We start from the raw sequence: 15,204 nt of genomic DNA on the forward strand, positions 1-15,204 counted from the left end.
TTTCATGCCACCTCTCCAGTCTCTCTTCATTCTCCCAAACACTACCTAGTTCTCCAGATTTTTAACTCTGCCATGTTCTCCCTCCAAGGACCTACTTTCATTTGACATATACAACAAATATTTAATTGAGCACTTAAGTGCCATGCACTAGGCCAGGTACCAGACCAACAAAACACATACATTCCCTTGCTCCCATAGAACTTTGAGCCTTGTGAGGAAAGATGAACATTAAACAAATAATTACTTAATAATTAATGATGTATTACTGTCTTCTTGGGTGGCACCACACCTGGCTCACAATTATTATATTTTTATTTCTTTGATCAACATTTGCAACAACTTTAGGAGAAACTTTGGCAGTTGATGCAACTTTTCCGCCTCACAGTTTCTTAATTTTCCTCCATGGGTCTTCACTCACATGCACAACTGCCACTCCCCACACCCTGGGTGCCAGGCAGCCTTACTCTCCCTTAACCTGATGCCCCTCATACAGCCTCCATGCTACCACTCCCCATCAACTCCAGGCACCAAGCCCACTAGTCATTCCATTCATCACATTCATTTGGGTATACCCCAGTTTGGGTAAGTTTAGTCACTTATATGCAGCCTTGATCCTAGCATCAACCATCTCAAAGCCTCTCCGTAACATCTAAACAAAACCCCATAACTTGTCTTCACACCTCCAGGGTTTTACCCATTCTTTCCCATCCCTCTCTTCCAGTCCAATCCAAGCACAGCATTTATAGGATTCAGCTTGCTAGAACCTTGGTCCTTTCACCCACCCTGCTATAGAACCCATTTTCTATGGGATAAAATTCATATAGCAGCCTCTGGATCTCTAGATCTTGGGCTGATTCTCCAGATTTAGTGTTCAATACTTACCCACAGGCAATCCCTCTCCAGCAACTTTCTTTCCCCTTGTTCTCAGGATGTGACACACAACGTCAGTCCATCCAAAGCCTTTGCAACCTCAGGGGCCACTTTGTCCCTTTTCCCTGAGTCCCCTCCTGCCATCAAGCCTTCTCTCCCATCTCCAGGGCTACACATTCTCTGGGCCCTCATCTGAGCTCTCAATCACTGCCTTCCTCTCACTGAGTGGCATTGAATGTGTGTGCTTTAGACAACAACCCCTGCATGGCAGGACTTGTTAGGCATTGAGTATATTTTTCCAGCATCACCCCCAGTCATGTGCACAGAAACAATGTTTAATGAATAAAGATCTTTCTGAACTCTAAACTTAATCCCTCCTGCAACAAACACAGCCTTCTCCTCTGGCTCTATATTTAGCTGGTGCAGAATAGTTCTTCTGCAACCTCTTTGAAATAACTTTACATAGTTTGGAGGGTGGGGATGTGCTTATAAGTGTTCAATTACCAGCTTTCCAGGAAGGAAGGAAGGAAGGAAGGAAGGAAGGAAGGAAGGAAGGAAGGAAGGAAGGAAGGGAGGGAGGGAGGGAGGAAGGAAGGGCCTCATGATTTGTAGCATTTGCCAATTCTCGTAGTGTAAATACTCCCACTATGATTGATGTCAAGAAGAAAGAAAGGAAGAGAGAGAGAGAAAGAGAAAGAAAGAAAGAGGGAAGGAAGGAAGGAAGGAAGGAAGGAAGAAAGGAAGGAAGGAAGGAAGGAAGAAAGAAAGAAAGAAAGAAAGAAAGAAAGAAAGAAAGAAAAGAAAAGAAAAAAGAAAAGAAAAGAAAGAAAAGAAAAGAAAAGAGAAAAGAAAAGAAAAGAAAAGAAAGAACAAACAGAGGGCAGGCTCAGGATTTGTAGCATTTGCCTGTTCCCATGGTGTAAATACTTCTACTATGGCTGATGTCAAGCTACCAACATGGTGTCACTAAACATGGGGCTAGAAACAGATGTGCATAATTGGCTCTTGCAAGCAACTGCAGGCTGTCCAGCATAGCATGTCCACTGCTGGAAGATCATGTTCATTATCCTTCTTAAATCATTTAGTTTTCCTCTTCTGTCACTATCTCATTCTCTCATACACCTCATAAAAACTTACTTTTTCTACTAGTGTTTATCCTCGAAGGCTCAGGCCAAAGGTCATTCTTTGCAGAGCCTTCCTGATACGCTCAGCCCCTCCCAGAACAGCAAGCTGGATGCTGCTCTGCGCTGGCCCCACACTTTGCATAATACATGCCTGTGTGGATGGTGTGGAATAATTAACTGTTACTGGCCTGATTTTTTCCCACTAAATCTGTCAGATCTCTGAGTCTGTTTATTTGCCTCTGGAACGCCACATCCAGCATATAAGAAGTATTCAGTAAAAGCCTAAGGGAAGAAGAGGAGGGAGAGAGGAAAGAGGGAGGGAGAGAGAGAGAAGAATAAAGGACTTCTGGTTCTTCTTTTCATGTTTCGTTGCCATTTTGCAACCCACGTTTTCTGCCTGCTTCAAGTATTTCAAGTGGCTAAGAGAAACATTGCCAGTTACATGGCATAAATCTTACCTTAACAAATTCCTTACTTTTAAAACAATTTGACCTTCACACCAGCTCTTTTAGCACTGAAGAGTCAGCCTCAGTGGGGCAGGGTATGAGGGGAAATGAGAGTGACGACAGAGGAGAAAAGGACCTGGAGAAAAATTGGTTCCCTTCAGGAGTGTCTTCTGTTAAAATTGCATGAAGTTATGCATAGTAAGTTAACATCCACAAGGATTCGCTCTGGGATATTCTGAATTACAAGGAGATGGGTCTCTGCTAGAGAGTGGTAACTGGGCAGAGTAACTGGGCAGAGGTCTTTATGCCATGCTACTGGGCATCATAGAAACTACTAAATGCATCATTTCTCCCCAATACCACGTGAGTCATGGAGAGGACTGAACCTTCTCTGAGCAGAATGCACAAACATGGCAGCACTGGCAAATGCTACACACAAATGGAGGTGAAGGATGGGGCAGAACTATCAATTGTCCTTTTACGGGCATCCAGCAGCTGGTGAACTCACTCCAAATTGTAACTATCCAGTAGGGTCACAAAGTGAGAAAGCTCTTTACTCCTCCTCTGACAAAAGCAGGCGGGGGTGGGGCTGATGTGTGCTCTCTGGGATGAAATACAGTCCAGAACACATCGCTCTAAGCACATGACATAAATAACAACATTAAAGTCACTAGCACCATTACCACAAGCCATAACAACAATTAATAATGCGAGCAAACAGAGTACAGGACTGAAAGCCCGCCTCCCCAACACTCTTTGATGTTTACTGGAGAAATCTGAGCCCTTAAGAGTTATCCAATTTATCTGGTACCCAGCCTTCCAAGGCATGATCCTTAAATATGTCAGCATCTAAAGGGGAAGAGAAAATTATGTGCACAGAAGTGAAAGTCGTGGTTCAGCAACATTCTTAATGTAAAAGTCAATGGGAAATATGCATAAACTCAAGTGGATCTGAGTCTGGTGACCCAGCTGAAACTCCTGAGGGGTTGGCGGGAGTAGGTGGTGTGTCATTTCCCAGCACCCACCACACTTATGCTGAAAGAAGTGTGAGGACGAAGCTATTCAAGAGGGAAACCAGAGCAGGAAGATGGCGGCCTAATGGGGTAGACTCTCAAATGTGACTTCCAATTTCAAAGATGGCTTTTTGACCCCTGAGTGCATTAAGAGAGCAGTGAACAGAAAGACGGTGACATTCCCCCTAAAGATAATATATGAAGTAGCTGTAAGACTTTGACTAAACATATTTTATTGAGTTAAAATATTATTGAGAGAGGCAATTCCATGGCTTTCCCAATAATGATATGAATAAAGCACTTCTAGATCTAAGAACCTAAAAAAGATGACAGCATATTAGTGAAGAGAGCTTGGACAATGGCTAACAAGAATTGAAGAGGAAGAAAAGATGAAGAATGTTGTAGAAGAAAATAAAACAAATTTAAACATCTTTTAAAAAGGTTCATAAGATGCAGGAATGAGATTTCTTTTAGTGATTTTTGAGATGTTTTATCTCATTTACATTAATAAGGCTAGGTCCATTACCAAATTGACTCAACTACTAACCCATTGAAGGAAGATGAAAATTCTAGATCAGTCTTAGGTATGATTTCCTGAGAGCATCTCAGGCAGTGAGTTTTACATGGGATGGGTTTCTATTCCAGTGCAGGAAGATGGATTAGGGCACACACATTTCTTGAGAGTGAAATTTGTCTTGTGTTGTTACCAGCTATACCATAGATTTTTTGTAAAACAAACAAACAAACAAAAACAAACAAACAAAAAAAAAGAAGGCTGACTTTCTTCTGGAAACAGTGGTCTCTCTTCTACTCATCATGGTCTGTCTTCAAATTCATGTACATGGGAAATGGAGAACTTACAGTATGGCAAGATATCTTGACTTTAAGCCATTGAGATATCATTGTTAATAAGTGGAATACCAAAAATGTAGATTTCTTTCAAAGCCTTCTCAACTAAGTACCTTATCTGCATTTGGTGGTCCATTTCCAGAGTTATTTCTGAATCCATTAAACTGCAGCTGACTTTTCTGCAACAGCAGACAAGCTTGGCCACCATGGTCAAGGTCCCCAAAGATCCCAAATGAGGTTTTCTCTCTGTCCTAGATACACATGTAGATAGTTCAGACTCATCTTCTGAGGAGAAAGAAGATAGAAGCTCTCCTCCTAATGGGGCTTTTCATACTGAAAAAGACCATCTAGGGTGGCGGAAAGAAGATGTTTGGACACCAGGAGAACAGAAACAAGACAGGGAAGAGCCATACCTGCTCCGATGACCTCTTCAATTTTCACAAAAGATACATCAATCTCCTTGGCAAACTCCCGGACAGCTTCGTTGGGATCCTCATAAGTGAAGGGGTCAATGTAGATCTTCATACCTGGGGAGCCTTGTTGGAGGAGATAAACAGAGTTAACATCCCAAAGAGGACACGGTTGTCATTCAGCACTGCTGATGTCCCCAGCACTAAGGGCATTCCTGGGAGGAGCTCTCCTACCCACCAGGCTGTAACTTTTCTCTGCCTCTCCTCCTCTTGCTGGGCCTCCCCATCTCCCTTCCTCCTGGGTCATTCTAGACTGATTCTCTATCCTCTACTTCTCCTCCATATTTTCTTCTTTTTTTGAGCTCTTGATGAAATGTGGAGCAGATTACTTATAAGTGACAGATCGGGACCAGTTCCCACACCGGGCGCTCACAGAAGGCAAGGAAGCTGATTGATGCCAACCAAATGCATTAGCAGAAAAGTGGTGGTAAAATGGTAGGGTAGATATCAATATTTATCAACTTGACAACTTTCCTGAGCAGAGGCCACTGTTAAGGTTATAACTGACGGCTGTGGTGCAGGGCTGTAAGAGGGATGAGGATGGATTTTTTTACAAAGAGAGAAATTGCTGTTAGAAAAATCTGGATATGGAAGTGCCAAGATGGTTCACCAGAAGAGACAATGTGGAAAGAAAAGCTTAGAAAATAATAATAGAGAAAAGGGCAAAGTCTACATAGAAAAAATGAGGTGGTATGAAAGAAAAATGGTGATTGATTCTTCATGCCTTCGGACACATGAAGTATGAAAAACAAATAAAATGGTGAATGAGAAATACACAAAGGAATATAGGCCTTGTCACTGATATATACAGTGGTAAGATAAATAGGTGTGCATGGGGAGAAAGTAGAGAATTGTCACTGCAGAAAAAATACATTCAAAAAGTAGAGGAGCGAGAACAAAAAAAAGGAAATGGAACCCAAGAAACAAATGCATTCATTTTCAATGTAATTTTTCAACACGTTTGATATGTCATTAAGCAAAGTACAGGAATTGTTTACATGGTGGTGAGTGGTGGAAAGGCTGGGGCTTCGAAGGTCAAATGACAAGGTCTGGTATCACAGCCTTGGGAAGAGTAAGGGGCTTTCTCTGCCAGGTACTGCTGTCTCATTCAAGAAACAGTCAGGTCAGCAGGGGCAGGCAGGCCTAAAAAAGCCACACAGCTCCAGGTGCAGTGACTGGGGCCTAAGGCTGAGGTTAGGCCTCAGGTTTCATGAGCTCCATTTAGCACCTCCTCCCTCTTCATGTTCCCCACCCCTCGCCACTACAGCTTGTTCCCTGGTGACCTCCAGCTCTAGTTTTGACATTTTCCATCCAAAAAACTTCTGATGGCTCTATAGCTCCCTAAACTGGTGTTGCTTGGTCACCAATTCAGGCAAGGACTGGAAATACTAGAGTGTAATCCAATGGAAGACAGAAGATATAGCAAAGCAAACCATTGGGGGAATTTTTTTTTTTTTTTTTTTTTTTTTTGAGACAGAGTCTTGCTCTGTCACCCAGGCTGGAGTGCAGTGGTGTGATCTCGGCGCACTGCAACCTTCGCCTCCCGGGTTCAAGTGATTCTTCTGCCTCAGCCTCCTGAGTAGCTGGGATTACAGGCATGTACCACCACGCCTGGCTAATTTTTGTATTTCCCATACAAATGGGGTTTCCCAGGCTGGTCTTGAACTCCTGACCTAATGATCCACCCACCTCGGCCTCCCAAAGTGCTGGGATTACGGGTGTGAGCCACCGCGCCTGGCCTGAGGGGATTATTTTTTAAGATAAGGAGGGCCAGGTGTCCTGCCCAGAAGAACAGTTTTTTTCTGAAAGATGAGTTACTCCCAGTCACTTGTTTTAGGGTTGTTCACACCATTCTAGAAGGCTCCTTGAAAGCTTTGGGAGGACACTGACTTGGGAATGTATAGACTGAAGTTTGGACAAAGCAAACTGAGAGATCCTCACCTTTATGTAGAATATTCTAGTCCCCAGGATGGATATGAGGGATGTGTGTGTGTACGAAGAGACTTCTACTTTAATAACAGTGGACAAAGAGATAAATGGAGATGGGGGTGCCAGTCATTTTTGATTTGTTATAAAGAACAAGTGAAGAGTAAGAACAGCCAAACCAGATTGGAAGCATATAGAGAACCCAGGTCAGCATCTCCAGGCCACCCTGTCTTACCTTGGGTTCCCCCAGAAGCAGCCCTAGAGGCAAGTGGCTTATCTGGGTGGTGATCCCAAGAAGTACCTGAGATGAGAAGGGAAGTAAGATAGGGAAAGGAAGGCAGCCTGTAAGAGGTGAGTTCTCAAGCCACTGACCACTGCGGGTCATTGAGCAGGCCTAATTCCCCTGAGATTCACATCTAAGCAATGTCTAGTTTAGCACATACTTCAGAGTTGTCCCACTCTGGGGTCAAGGGAGCTGTGATATTTCCACACAATTGGTCAGGGGCTGCTTGGCCTGTCGTACGGGTGGGCAGGGGAGGCTCCAGGGCCAGGGAAAGCAGTCAGGCAAAGAAACACTGATGCCGCAGGTAGAAGCTAGCTGATGTGCGACTGGCAGCAACAGATGCACTCAGAATGCAAAAGCGACAGCAGGTCAGTGTTAACAAGCTGTGACTTCTCCCAAATTCTGTGCTGTGGTGAGAGGAGGTAAACAGCCCAGATGCTGGGACCCACAGGTGAGGTCAGGGCCCCCAAACCTTTTACTAGCCCTGTGTAATGTGACAAGTTGGCACACATCTCTTAGCATGGTTTTCTCCTCTGCCAATGAGGCCGGTAACATCTCCCTCCCAAGTTGGCTGTGAGATTAAAGAACATATTGCTGACGACATACCTAGCACAGCGCCTGATGTACAGTGATGACTCACTGACTGATAGACTTGTTATATCATCAGTAAATTGTTCTAGGAAGTATTTGGGGAGGTAGGAAGAGGAAGTAAGCGGAGGGTGGGCAGTGGTGGTTGTAAGCCGCTTAGGGTTATATTAGTTACTTCAAAAATAACTACCTTGTTATTTTAGATCAAAGGCTTTTGAACGATGTATGCTAAGCTATCCTACAGGAACTCTTCCGTGGAAATTAATTAAACAATCTAGAATATGCAGTAATGAATGGTTTGCAAGTAAAGACATACATAAGGATGAATGGGAAAGGATTCTGGGTTAATGAGTTTTACAGATATTGGCCCCAATCAGTTCAAGGAAGGAGCTATTCCCAGAAGGGAAAGGGCTCATCTCTTAATGGTGCCAGGATTCTTTTGGGCCAGTAATGTGCAAATAAGTGCACATAAATGGAACAAAGTCTGCACTGTGAAGATGGGTGCACTTTACTGATGAAGAGAGTTGTGCTGCTTTGCTAGCTTGTAGAATTAAGAAGTATGTGTGTGCGTGTGTGTGCACACATATATGTGATGTCACAGCTGCTGTTCTGGGGCCATGGGCATTGGTGTCACTGAGGCCTTTCCCCAGAAGCCAAGAAGGCTGCCTGGAGTAGTGATGCAACCTCAGTTTAGAACATCTTAATGGCTGCATCTATGTAACAATTAGACTCAGCACTCATTTCCCCTGAAATTGAGGAAAGCATTGTCACACTGAAGAAGGGAAACTGAAAAAGTGAATCATTGGTCTAACAAATGGCGCAAACTCAATGACTTTCCCCTAAGGTCTGATAGGGTGGGCTGAGAAGGTGGCCTTGGTGTTGCTCCTCTGTTTGGGGGGGGGGGGGGCAGCAGTCTGTGTTCTAAATTGGGAGAGTGACTTGGTTGAGCAGTCTCAACCAAGCATGTAAGGGCTCCCCCTGCATCTGCCTCATCCCAGAATGACACATCTTCCTAGACCTCCCTCCTGCAGTATAGCTAGCCTTTCCAAATCTTAGAAGATGATGAGGGGAAAAAAAAAGGCTTTAGCTAGGCAGAACAGGTCATTTGTCTTTTGGCTCATTTTGTGTTTCTGCATAAATCCTACATCAGCCTGTTCCTGCTCCCACTTGCCAGTGAGCAGTTTTTAATTATCAGGAAAATGGTGTTTAGTGCAATGAATCATCAGACAGTGAACAAGGAATTCAAGTCAGCTACAGAGTCAGGCACAGCCAAACATTTGGAGACAGGGCTCAGAAAACGTTCTCAGATTTGTGAGTGTTGGGGAAATATTATTAGTGGCACTAATAATAATATCAGATGTAATATATCCCTATAACGTAAAGCATTTTATAGTAATCTGTACAATGCTTTATATTATCATTATTGCTAATATAAATATTGTTAACATATTTATATTTTATAGTTTCCAATTATTTTCATATACCTTTGGCACAAAAATGTTATGTATTGATTTAAACTGCTGATTATTAGTACCTCGAAAGAGAGAAAAATCTTTAATTTTATGTTCTTTTAATTTATTAAGTTTGATTAAAGATCTACTTTGCATTCATGTGTGTTCTTTGACCTCAAAATTCACTTATGCTATAGTTGAGATTAACTACAGCCTTAAAGGACCATAGTCTCAGGAGAATTATGAAATCTTGAACATGAACCAAGCCTTTAAATATATTAGGTTTGGGGAGAAATGATTTAGCCACTGTCCAGAACCTTTTTGCATGGAATGGAGTAGTTCTTGAAGCAGAAGAAACTTCTGATCATTGTCAGAGACCCTGCATCAGTATATCAGGATGCTCTCAAAAGTGAAAAGGCTGGGTCATATCTCTGGGGATGTCGCAGACATGTAGAGCGTATCTGAAAAGTCGGCGAGACTCTTTACAAGTGCCAGGGTCTCAGGGAAGAGCAGAAGAGGGCTGGAAAGGGCCAATTTGAACAGTAGCTGATATTTGGGGATTGAAAGCTGGAGGGAGAGGAGTGAATGCTTCTATCCAGGCCTCCTGTGCATTTAGGAAGTACAAAATCAATACCGTGGACATCTTAGTGGATATCACGAATACCCACATGGCTCCAGGGGTGCCAGGACAAACCTGGCACTTCCCAGCTGGTGGAGGATGCCCAGAATTCCACAATATGGTGCCAGAGGTAGTGCATTAGGCTGTATTTAGTCTTAATATGTTTGTGTCCCAGCAGGTTTGAACAGACCAATGAGAAAGTGTGGCTTTTTGTTCTTCATTCTGGATTCAAGGCAGATGAAGTCATTTTTGTGACTCCCCTAAAATTGGTCCAGATATTTAATCACAAGGGGTTTTATGTGTTTGGAGATCTTTACATACAGGGACTTCATCCAATCTTCCGCCTCAGTATGTTGATCAACCCTTTTCCTCAACACTAATCAGGACTCCAAACCAGCACTGTGCTAAGAACTGTGGAAGCTATTGGCAAAACAAATTTCACAAGTTTCTTTAGGCAATTAAGATATGAAATAACTGGAGAACAGTGCTGGATAGTCTTAGATCAGGAGCCCACATCTGGAAATGGGTTGCAAGTGCTGCAGAGACCAGAAAAGGCAGAGGCTATGGGTGCCAGTCTTCAGGGTCAGAATCTTGAAAACATCAGAACTCGGCTTGAGCCTGAAAGGACAAGTGCACATCGTATTGCACTGGAAAAAGAGGGGCCTGGAGTGTCGTGAGCTGCAGCTAACAGAGGCCTGGCAGTGCATGAGTGGGGAGAGTAATACCAGCTTGAATGTGAAGGGAATCAGTGATAGTCAGAAGCATGGGAAGGCCTTGGTTACCAAATAGAGGCATTAGGATTGATGTCATGGGACACACAGAGCTGACAATGGTTCCATCAGCAGGGTACGGATGTACAGAAAGTGGGGCATTGGGGGACTCATTTTGCTGGCAAGCTGCAGCATTTGCATGTAGTGCTGTGGGGAAGGGGCTGGAGGTTGGAAAAATAGCTATGAGGTTGTTATGTAATACTAATTCAGGTGTAAGATAACAGAGTTTTCGACTGGAGTGCTGCAACAAGAACAGCAGAAGAGACAAGACAAATTTCAAAGGAAGAAGTGGTTGCAGTTGATGAGCAGTCAGACATGGGGAATTAGGGAGGGGCAAGATGAATCCAAGTCAATGCCAAGACTTCTAGAATCACATGGCACTATTAACCAGGTGAAGGGCTTTTGGAAAGAAATCCTATCGTAAGAGGTGCTGGCACATGTGGTTTTAGACTTTGGATGTACAAATGCAATATGCAGGTGCTTAGATGCTTGTCAGGAAACTCGGACTGAAAACAGTCAGAAGAGTGGAGCTGGAGTTGTGGGTTTGGGAGGCACATGGGTGGTACCTGAAAGGCTGAGGACTGAGCAGTTTCTTGGAGTAAACCAGCTAGTGAAGGCTGAAGAGCACTAGAAATAGTTTGCCCCACCGACTTCTGAGGGCTAAGACCAGGACAATGGGTGGTTGTCTTTTTCCATGAGAGAAGGGGTCATGGGTGCCCAGCAGGTGCTTGAGGAAGAACCTAGGACAGGAACCTCAGGGCAGACAATGCAGGCTGGAAAAGCAGTGGGTGGGAGGAGGACCTTCCTGACACTTTGTGTTTGGGGGTTTTACCACATTTTTGGGATCTGCCCCAAAAACCAGTTATTGCTGAACATCTATCTCCCAAAGGAAAGTAGACCATAGCTGCTTCCTCTTGAAGAAAGTATTTCAGAAAAAAAGCTTAACATCTCTCTGCTTTGTGGGTATCAATAACGGGGACAGGCCAGTCCTTCCCAGCAAGGCCCACTGATTCTGGGTCACTGAGGAGCTGTTGGGAAGCCAAGGGCAGGAGCTGATGATCTCAGCACCAAAAGAGTTAACACAGTTTCTTGAGTCTCCGGCTTACAGCCAGCGGCAGACACATGGGTGAATCTAGCTCATAAAATTTATTTGACATTTAATAAGCCCCCGCTGTAAACTCAGCCACCTTTTGTACCAAGTAGCCTTTCCTCCTCTCCCAATAAGACTTCATTTACTCTTCTCAGTGACTAATGCTCTGGTTACCCTCCAGAAGAGGGAGCCAAAATTGCCAGTCTGTCTCCCTCCTTCAGGGACACACCTGACCTGCACTTTGGTTCCTGAGGTGATTTCTTCTGGGCTGGATGCTGTGTCCCTTGCAGTTCTGAAATACAGGCACCACCCAGAATCCAGAAACTGGGTGTGGAATCTTGGAACTAGACATGTTTCTGGGTGTAATTTTGTCCAATGTCCTGTCTAAAGCAGAAATCTTCTCTCTAGCATCCTTTACTGACAGCTATCTAGTCTCTGCTTGAATAGGAACAGAGAACTCACACCTCCCTGCAAGGCAGACTGTCTCTTTGCTGGACAGCTCTAGTGAGGAAGCAGTGCACTTACAATGAATAAATCTGGCCTACTTTGATATTTCACTTGATGGTGCCATTTAATCTCATGAAGCCAACAACATCTTTCTTTTGCCATAATGGCATTATGCTGGATGATGACTTCCAGGTCCCTGCCTGGGTGTCTGCAGCACTGAACACTGGCATTTCCAAGTCTCTTTGGCAGCAGATCAGAACTTGCCACTGCTCCACCAGCAAGCTGCTGTCTTCTGGACAGCTACTTTGCAGACAATGTCCTTCTCGAAATGGGATCCCAGAACTAACATCACTCTAGATGTGTTCTTACCACACAGAAGACACTGTTTATATATCACCTTTTCTGATCTGAACCCTTATCGAGACCACAGAGTCAGACAGATCTGAGTTTTAAACCTTCTTTTGCAAATCACTAATTCCAAGACTCTGAACAGGTTACTTGTTCTCTCTGAGGCTTTGTTTCTTCATATGCAAAATGTACCTCATGGGGCTGTTAGAGGGATGAAACTAGTTAATTTATGTAAAGTGTTTAACAGAGTAAGTGTGCAATACTGGTGGTTATTAGTAGTATTATACTGCATCAATAACATTGCTTGGATTTTTGTCAGCTATATATCACTGATATTAAGAATGTGGTCAACTAACTCATTTTTTTCACACAAACAAACAGCAAGTTAGGTCTCCTATTTGCACTGCTTTATTTTTGTTTTAACCTAAACACTAGATTCCAGATTTATCCTGCTAACATTTTGTCTTGCAGATTTCAAATTAGCATTCAAAGCTGTTGGATAGTTCTGAATTTTGATTCATCTTCTATGGTGATAGTTATGCTCTCCAAATGTTACCTACACACTCGATAAGCTTCCCTATGCTTGCACCTGAGTCATGAATTTAAAAAACAATCAAACAAACAAGAGATTGAATAGGACAAGGACTAAAATAACACCAGGGACTTCCTTCCTGGCTGACAGAGTCACTAACCTACTTTCTTTTGGTAGGAAGACAAGCTCAGTATCCACTTAAAAATGCTTTCCCTTAGGAGACCATAAAATATTTTTTTCGAAATAAAAATTCACTCCATCTGCAATTCCTCTTGAATTTACTAAAGGTATAACCCTGGTAAATTAGATGAGGCCCTCATATTTTTTTTCTTAACGAATCTTTGGGGGTTCCCAATGATCACTGAATTCAAGTGTAAATGCCCAGAACTCATCTGCTTAATCATCTATCCAAGTGTTTGGCAGGGATCAAGTTCAGACTCCTGTTCTGTAATCTCTGTGCTCTGCCCTCTTACCCTATGTGAAAACTAGGGTGTTTGCCAGTCTAAACTCTTCAGGCACATACCCCATTTGTTTGTGCTTTTCCCAAAGTTCACCAACAGTAGTGCTGTAATGTTATCTGCAGTTGCCTACACACGGACGTGAGTCTGTCAGGGCCGCTTTCTGAAAGCCCTTGACCCGAAACCCCTTAACAAGCTCTCATCTTCCACTCTCCCTACCCCCCACACATTCCACCCAACTCAGAAATAAGGGAGGTGTCAACCTCTACAAAGTATGTAGTAACCTAATCCTTGTAAATACCTTTCAGATTCTACGTTTCCCAAATGTAGAATCAACTGGAACTTTTTTCAAGATAGATTCTCAAACTTACACTTGCCCACCTAGATCATCGAGGTGGCCACCTGGCCTGCCTAAATCATCTCATCCAGGCAATTGTTAGTCAGCCAGCACCTACTGAAAATGGGCCCACAAAAACCATGAGAACAAGCTGTTTCTCTGCCTCTTCCAGGACTCAGAAAGCCACATCCCCACCCTCCTACCCTTGAACATGCATGATAGGCTCAGATGAAGAGCATCCAGCACCACACCCAGTACATCTTCTCTTCCAACCTGCTTTCCAGCTAGTCTCTTTCCACCCAAATCCAAATTCTCTATATTCCTGTTCACTGTGCTCCAGGCTCTCAGGATGAACATTAAACCAGTGCCCTAGAAGCCACATTATGTTCTCAGATTTACTAGATCCGCCATGTCTCAACTAGCTAGAGAAGGTATTCTGTGTGCAAACATTTCTGTCATCTCTTCTTCAGCCTTTGCATCAGTTTGAAAGGAAGGTCTGGGAGGGGAGGAGCTGCCAGCTTCTCTGTAGTGTCCTGTGCCTTGCCTGCAGGCAAGAGAGGCAGGGGCTCTCTCAGGCATTAATGAACAAGCTGGGGAGCTGCTGGTGTTCTGTTACTCCCCAGTCAGGAAGATCTCAGAGCTCCAAATTGCTGTCTGCATCCCCCGGAAGTTCATGCCTGTGGATGGTCCAGGTATAGTTATGTGCACACATTCGGATCAGACATTATCAATCTTTCTGCCTCCTGCAGTGGGATGCAGAGTGGGGAGCCACAAAACACCAACTTAGACAGCTGGGATTAGTCCTGGAGCTGCTCCTCATAATCAGGCTGTGGAAAGAGCACGGGCTCTGCACCCGGGCTTAGAGGGTGTGTAGTCTGCCTCTGTTACTTAGTCATGTGCCCTAGATAAGTCACTTAATCTTCCTAGGTTAGTTCCTTTCTCTTAGAGTGGTTGTGAAGGTTCAATGAGTTTAAGAGAGCTGCCAGAATAAAACTCCCAGTGCAGGGAGTTCCCTAACCCATTACTTCTACCCCTACTCCCTCTTTGGCCAGGCCCTCCCTCTATCAGAGCCTTCAGTTTCCCCTTCTGTTATATGTGTGCTGAGCCATCCGCCAGCTCTACACTCTTTGACCATGATTCTCCAACAGTAATAGCTTTAGTCAGGGAGATGGATATTCACAGGAGTAAATGCACAAATGCAACGCAATGCATGAGACTGAGTTTAGAGAACTTGGGTGCAAAGAGGAGCCAGGTGCCCAGGGTTGGATCAAAAGACAATAGTTATGAATAGAGGAAAATGACAAGATTTATAAAAGGCAAACCGAATTAAAAAGAGGACAGACTTCCAAGGAAGCCAAGGGAGTGAACCCAGACCCACAAACAACCCTGCATCCATCCTGAGTCCCAGGAATGGCGACTATGTAGCTGGCCAACAATGTTCCTTCAGCTGTCCTCTCTTGTTCCAGCAAGGCCACTATTACTGCAGACTGAGGACTGGTTTTTCTATGGATCTCAGGAACCAGTAAAATCTTCCTCTGTTGGCCTGAGAGGTAACAGAGTCCCCCAAAAGGTGGCTGTGAGCA

The 15,204-nt window shown here is 43.9% G+C and overlaps 1 protein-coding gene across 8 annotated transcripts in view; it reads right to left on the reverse strand.

Moving 5' to 3' along the window:
• Positions 1 to 15,204, reverse strand: part of EPHB1 (EPH receptor B1) — a 453,083-nt gene that overhangs the window by 76,334 nt on the left and 361,545 nt on the right. For all 8 annotated transcript variants that reach the window (XM_055295345.2, XM_055295339.2, XM_063611327.1 and 5 more), the window contains one exon: positions 4,716 to 4,838. In XM_055295345.2, coding sequence (XP_055151320.1) covers positions 4,716 to 4,838 — 123 coding nt within the window. The remainder of the gene's footprint in view (positions 1 to 4,715; positions 4,839 to 15,204) is intronic.

This window comes from Symphalangus syndactylus, chromosome 10 (genome assembly GCF_028878055.3).
Source record: "Symphalangus syndactylus isolate Jambi chromosome 10, NHGRI_mSymSyn1-v2.1_pri, whole genome shotgun sequence".
Lineage (NCBI taxonomy): Eukaryota > Metazoa > Chordata > Mammalia > Primates > Hylobatidae > Symphalangus > Symphalangus syndactylus.